Source organism: Helianthus annuus, chromosome 9 (genome assembly GCF_002127325.2).
Source record: "Helianthus annuus cultivar XRQ/B chromosome 9, HanXRQr2.0-SUNRISE, whole genome shotgun sequence".
NCBI lineage: Eukaryota > Viridiplantae > Streptophyta > Magnoliopsida > Asterales > Asteraceae > Helianthus > Helianthus annuus.
Genome location: NC_035441.2, coordinates 9,798,087 through 9,805,073, shown reverse-complemented (window position 1 = coordinate 9,805,073; position 6,987 = coordinate 9,798,087). Strand labels below are relative to the sequence as shown.

The 6,987-nt window shown below is 36.4% G+C and overlaps 2 protein-coding genes across 2 annotated transcripts; both read right to left on the bottom strand.

The window, feature by feature from the left end:
* Nucleotides 1-343: 343 nt before the first annotated feature.
* On the bottom strand, nt 344-1,083 carry LOC110875248 (TMV resistance protein N-like). The gene is made up of 2 exons (XM_035976823.1): nt 999-1,083; nt 344-936 (listed from the first exon to the last, which is right to left on the bottom strand). Exons 1-2 carry the CDS (start codon nt 1,081-1,083, stop codon nt 344-346), a joined length of 678 nt encoding a protein of 225 aa, XP_035832716.1.
* Nucleotides 1,084-2,057: 974 nt separating this feature from the next.
* Nucleotides 2,058-2,546, bottom strand: LOC110875249 (TMV resistance protein N-like). Its single transcript, XM_022123446.1, has one exon. It carries the CDS (start codon nt 2,544-2,546, stop codon nt 2,058-2,060), a length of 489 nt encoding a protein of 162 aa, XP_021979138.1.
* Between the last annotated feature and the right edge of the window lie 4,441 nt (nt 2,547-6,987).

Sequence of the window (6,987 nt, the reverse complement as noted above, 5' to 3'; positions counted from 1 at the left end):
AATTTTTTTCATAACAAATATCATTGTGTTAGTGTTCCATCATAAAAATAAACTTGAAAATTACCAATTCATTAACCAATACATCTTCAATCTCTTGTTTAATCCATAACCGATTATGTCTCTCAGGCTCATAAGGGTGCAAACGACGAACAATATATCTACCCATTTCTTGTATATGGTCATGCATGAGCAAATGACCATCACTAGATATAGTTATCAAAGATCTCTGCTCAAGAATTCTTAAACCTATTTCGGCACAAAATCCACAGCTTTCAAGTACTCTGATTGCTTCGTCTTTCCTTTCACCTTTCAGTATGCATGCAACATCTAGGAATATTTGTTGTTAATCATGCTCTAGACCGTCGTAGCTTAGCTCCATTTTTTCCAAAGTTTCCTTCAACGGAATTGTGTCCAGTCTTTCTATTGTATTTTCCCATTCACGTTTTGTTCTACCACAAAGAAATGAACCCAAAACTTTGATTGTTAAGGGAAGGCCAGCAGCATAACGTACAACTTTTCCTGATAGCTCTTCATACATTTGAATTGATATCTCTCTCTTAAATGCATGCATATTAAAGAGGCAAAGGGCTTCCTCGTCTAATAACAAATTGACATTATGAATATTGTCAACATGAACTCCGTGTGCAACCAACACTTGTTCATCTCTTGTTGTGATGATAATTATACTTCCTGGCTTAAACCAATTAGGATTACCAGCTAACGCCTCAAGTTGTTCAATATGATCCACATCATCTAGAACAACAAGAACCTTTCTACTACACATCATCTTTTTCATCATATTTTTCCCATCAGAGACATTTCTTATATCAATGTATGGATCATTTAACACGTCTGAAAGGACATGTTTTTGCAATTCCTTCAAACCGGAGAGAGAGCCTTTTGAAACTTCTCTAACATTTTCAACAAAGCTTTTACCTTCAAAGAAAATGGATATATGATAAAAAAAATAGCCCGGGCCAAAGTGGTCTTCCCACCACCTCCCATCCCCTTGATCCCTATCATCTGAACACCCTCATAGCCAGTTTCTAAAGATGAAACTATATCATTTACCCGAGTCTCCATGCCTACTAAGTTCTCGTCAACACTAAAATTGATGGAATGTAGCTTTAGCGAAATGTCTTCAACAATTTTTTAATGAACTTAGCTTCATGCCTGTATGTTATAGAAGATTCAATTAGATTACTCAATGATATATAGCATATTCATGTTCCATGACCAGTTACTTCTGAATCAATATGATACAATAACAAATGAAGTAAGAGCATGAGTGATGTAGAGCATAATACGGAAACGAAGACCAAACACGTTGATTCAAAGAATACCCGTGTGTTCTTCCCCAACCCCCCAAGATTCCACCCAAAAGGCACGGAATTTGAAGTGAAAAAAACGATTATGTCAAAATTCAAATCTGAACTTTTCATTAGCTTTAGCAACATATAAATAGAGACCGAAATTCGAAAATGGGCCTAAAACACACTTGGGCCAAAAACTAGAACAAAATAAAAGTCCAAAAAACCCACTAAAAACATAAAATAACTCATGGAAATAAGCGTTTTTTGGCCCGGACGATGACGGCGGTTTGCAGCAAGATGGAGCTCGTTCTCATGTTCGTTTCGCCTGGTCGTACGCCCTAAACGGACCCCCGTAGCCCAAGTTAAGGCCATTTTAGTGAAAATTAAATATGATCTGTATTATTAAGTATAGGGCTCTTAGAGTCTTTGTTGTAAATTAGATTGACAGGTTAAAGTGTTATTGTAAATACTTATGGGGTCTAGATTGTAAACGTTATTAGTTTGTAACCGGTTATTCACCAATTGACATATCGATTGGATGTGCCGGTTCAAAACGTATAAAGGCGTCGATGGACGTAAACAAGAGTCTGGTTGAACGATTTGTAATTCACAATGAAAATAAGTGTGTTTCAGTGCTTGTTTATTCTTTCATCTTCAGTTGTTTCAAGTCCTGATTATCAACAAAATTTACCTTACCAAAGGCTAATTAGAAAGAGCAGAATTAAAGAATATAAGATAAATGGATTACCCATCAAAAGTGGTCTTCAACTCCCACCCAGCCAGACCGGCTGCTTCTGACAAAGCATTTCTCCATCTCTCAGCAGCCTCTTCCTTTTCATGTTTGGCAAACGCTTTTCCAACTGCCCCACTTTGTTTGCGGACCTCGGTGGGTTCCACATCATAGAAGAGGGGGTAAGCTGTCTGATCAACCGTATTATGGCATTCCATGATCTTTACGAGCTCGTTTAAGCACCATGATGAAGACGCATAGTTCTTTGAGAAAACAATGATATGAAACTTCGAATCTTCGATTGATCTGATGAGTTCATCACTGATGTTTCTCCCTTCCTCCATTCTTTCATCGTCTTTGTAAGTTATAATGCCTTTATGGTGAAGGGCATGATAGAGATGATCAACGAAGGTCTTACGGGTGTCTTCACCTCTGAAGCTCAAAAATACATCATACTTGAAGTTCTTTTGAATGGATGGAACTGTTCCTGAACTAGATGCCATTGAATGGTTGCTTGAACGATTGAACAAAATGAAATCTTGATCGGAGGAGATCTATATGAACTAATAAGAGATTATAATAATCCAGAATTGTTGGGAGGACCATTATGAATGAGATGGGGACAAAAGATTTTTGTTTTACATAGAGATAAATATATGTAACCCCAACTCCTCTTCGATATTATCGATTAATGATAACGCGTAATTTGACCTTTTCACACTTGTTCTTAACGGAAAACAACATTTTATTCATCACCAAATAAATAAAATGTTTGGGAAGCAAGACACTAAAGTGAAACATTATACAAGGACACCCATAACATCTATCGATAACGCGTAATTTGACCTTTTCACAGTTGTTTTTAACGAGAAAACGACATTTTATTCATCACCAAATAAATACAATGTTTGGGAAGCAAGACACTAAACTGCAACGGCGTAACTTAAGAGGGGCCGGGAGAGGCACCCGACCCTCCGAACTTTTCGCTCAGTAGTGTTATATATGTAGTTTTCGTATAGAAATTTTTGGGTATATACGTTTTTGACCCCCCGGTTCTATAGAAATTTTTAGGTATACGTTTTCACATGCCCCTCACATGATGGACATTTTAGTCTTTTCCCATCCTCCCTTATGTTATTATTAATTATATGTATATAAAAAAAGAAATCATTCCCTTCCATTCCATCCTCTATCTCTCCCTATATTGTACCAACCTACACCCACACCATCAGACATCACCCAACCCACCAAACAAAAACCACCACCCCCTTCCACCATCTCCACCCGACAACTACCACCACCACCCTCCACCATTTCCACCGACCACCACTACCATGACGTGGTATCAGCCCCACCCGAGAACCACCTTGCAACAGCCCCACCCGACCAACACCTCCACTTGACCGCCACTATCTTGCACCACCCTCATACGCTCCGGCGCCCTCCTTAACTGCTCGAAAATCCTTTAAATGCAGATCTAAAACCAGATTTCAACGGACTTCACCGTCACCATCATCAACAGACTCCACCGTCACCACCGTTCCGTGTTCCTCTCTCTATCTCTCATATTTCTCTCTCATTCGGTCCCTTTATCTCTTTCTGTATACACATTTTGTTGGTATTTTCTGAATTAAACAAAGAATGAGAGAGAAATAGGATTTTGAAATATGGGGATTTTGAAATTTGGGGGTTTTGATGATACGAGTTAGGGTTTGATTCTAGGGTTTGTTTTAAAAGGTGAAACCTTTTGATAAAAAGGTGGTTGACTTAGAGAGAGAGGGGGAGAGAGAGCAGGTGTAGTGGGTGGGGTGGTGATGGTGATGGCGGCAGATGTAGGTGGTGTGGTGATGATGATTCCAGTGTTTTGGGGCTAGGGAAGTGATTCTTGGCGATGGTGATGATTGGCGGCGGCAAAAGAAGAGTTGGCGGTGGTGATGATTGCCGACGAGGCACTTGCAGGAGAAGAAGATGATGAATACAGTATACAGGATGAAGTGGGTGAAGAAGATGGTGAATAGATGATAATTATTTCTCTTTTAGTTTTGTTTTTCTTATAAATAAAAAAGATGTTAAAATTACCTGGGAATGGAAAAGACTAAAATGCCCATCACGTGAGTGGCACGTGACCAGGATTTGGATGGCGTTAGAGACGGGGAGTGAAATAGAGAGAAGCTTCATAGATCAGGGAGTAAAATGGCTATTTTTAAAGGTTTGGGGCAAAACAGTTAAAGTGACCAAACCACAGGGAGCATAACGGAACTTTACTCTTTTTTTTTTATTTTGTTATTTAAACAGGAGGGTGTTTTGGAAATTTAACATTACTTAAAATAATGGCCATTGTGTTGGACTCTGTATGCCCAAGACACATGAGTTAAATTGAGAGAGTATTTTATTTTGTTATTTAATGGGCTAAATGACTTAATAAAATTTGTATAAGTCTTAAAACATATGATGTTATAATTTTATAAAAGTTATAAAATTATATAAGACTTAAAATGCTATTATAAGAAAATTATTGAAATTTTTTTATAAAAATAAAAGCTAGGCCGCCCCCCCCCATGGGAACTCACAAAAGTTTTTTGGTCCAATCATAATACATGCATTTTGCATGTCTACATGATGCTTGATTGGCCAATTTGGGTGGCAATTTTCTCTCTCATCCTTTTAAGAGAAGTTGTTGCAAGACTTGAAGAGATGCATCATTTTTCTTTCAAAATTGAAGTGCAAGAACTCTATCAATTATCTTTAAAATTTCGGCCAACATATGGTTGTTTTGGAGAAATTTCAAGTGAGTTTTCAAGTGTAGAAATCCTAGCAACATAAGGTGTTCGTTGGAAGCTTGGGGTATGCAAGCTTGAGGTCTTCTCCTTTGAAGATTTCCATTCAAGAATATCATCTTCTTCATATCACCTTGCTCTTGGAATGGTAGTATTCTAAAACACCCTATGGTTGTATTTTGATAGCATGCATGTCATATATGGATCTGATTTTGGGTTTTTTGCATTTAAAAGAGTTTTAAATCTTGTAAAGTAACATGTTTTAAATCTGTTTCCGTTGCGTTTTAATTTTATTCGGATAAAATTACTTTGATAAACATGTGAAAAACCCAACACATTGCTATGTGTCACGCGACACTAACATAAACAAAAGAAAGTAATTATTTGTTTGAGTGGGATTGTTTTGGTTAACAAAGTTGAAAGTTAGAAGTAATTAGCTTGTTGGTATAGATTAATATCCGCAAAAGAAAGTACTTATCTGTTTGAGTAAGATTGTTTTTAATTGTTAACATAGTTGAAAGTTAGAAGTGTACGTGATTAGCTTGTTGGTATAGATTAATATCGGCAAGAAATTATCTTATTTCTGATTATAAAAATCCAGTTTTCCTATTTTATTGTATCTTATTTTAGTTACAAAATTTTAGAGATATATTTCGGTTCATGACCAAGTGCAACAAAAGGTTTTCAAATAAAGGATGTGAATAAGGTGATAAAGAGTATAAGGAAAGATACCTCAATAATAGGTCACTCGGTGTGGGGTGCGGAGAGAGGGAGATGAAGCCTTTACACATTATCAGCACCGCCTCGTGTGTGGCATGGTCCGGCATTTACCCTGTGAGGCTTGGAGATTCTCACAGGCGTGAGGGGATTTTGCTATGGATGTGGTTATGATGATTGGTTGTTATGTACATAGGTATGGATGATTGGTAAAAAAAATAATAACAAACCAAAAACGCACCCTTCATTTTCACAACCACTCCATGGTTGTTGGTAGGGTTGTAGGCGATCCGAACAAGCACGAATAACGCCTTGTTCGTGTTCGCTCGTTAAGGAAATAAATGTGTTCACCAACACTTACCAAACGAGATTTTATGTTCGTGTTCGGTTATTAAGAAAATATGCATGTTCATAAACAAAAACGAATACAAATCAATTTTCCGAACGCGACAACACTAAAGGTGGATGAGCCTTAATCATGGAGAGGAGGTTGATCGTAATGTGAATAATGAGAAAGGGTAGGGGAACAGTGCAAAAGCAAGGTGAAAATGAGGTTTCCTAGTTTAATATTTAGGGTAATAAAATAAATAAAAATTAAAGAATTTAAAAAATTTAGATAAAACGTATGAAAGTACATTTTTTTAAATTAAACACAAATAAACGAATATGAACAGACATAAACGAACGTAAATGAACGAATGTTCATGAACATGTTCACGAACACGTTATCAAACGTTCACGAACGCAATTGAACGAACAAAACCTCAGTTCATATTAACTAATTGAACGGAACTTCTTGTTCATGTTTGTTCGTTTATTAAACTAAAACGAATTTTCCGCTGTACGATTCATGAACTGTTCGCTGAACCTTCGGTTCGTTTGCAGCCATAGTTTTTGAGTTTGGGAGGGCAAAGCCCCCTTTGCTTACGTAACAGAAAATGTCCTCTCCACCTTCACATACATACATACATGCATGCATGCATGCATGCATGCATGCATGCATGCATACATACATACATACATACATACATACATACATACATATACATACATACATACATACATACATACATACATACATACATACATACATACATACATACATACATACATACATACATACATACATACATACATACATACATACATACATACATACATACATACATACATACATACATACATACATACATACATACATACATACATACATACATACATACATACATACATACATACATACATACATACATACATACATACATACATACATACATACATACATACATACATACATACATACATACATACATACATACATACATACATACATACATACATACATACATACATACATACATACATACATACATACATACATACATACATACATACATACATACATACATACATACATACATCATACATACATACATACATACATACATAC

Coding starts and splice junctions, on each gene's coding strand:
- LOC110875248 (XM_035976823.1), bottom strand. CDS start 1,083: ATGGAGACTCGGGTAAATGATATAGTTTCATCTTTAGAAACTGGCTAT. Junction 937..998: donor AGGGATCAAGGGGATGGGAG/GTGGTGGGAAGA, acceptor TTTTCTTTGAAG/GTAAAAGCTTTGTTGAAAAT.
- LOC110875249 (XM_022123446.1), bottom strand. CDS start 2,546: ATGGCATCTAGTTCAGGAACAGTTCCATCCATTCAAAAGAACTTCAAG.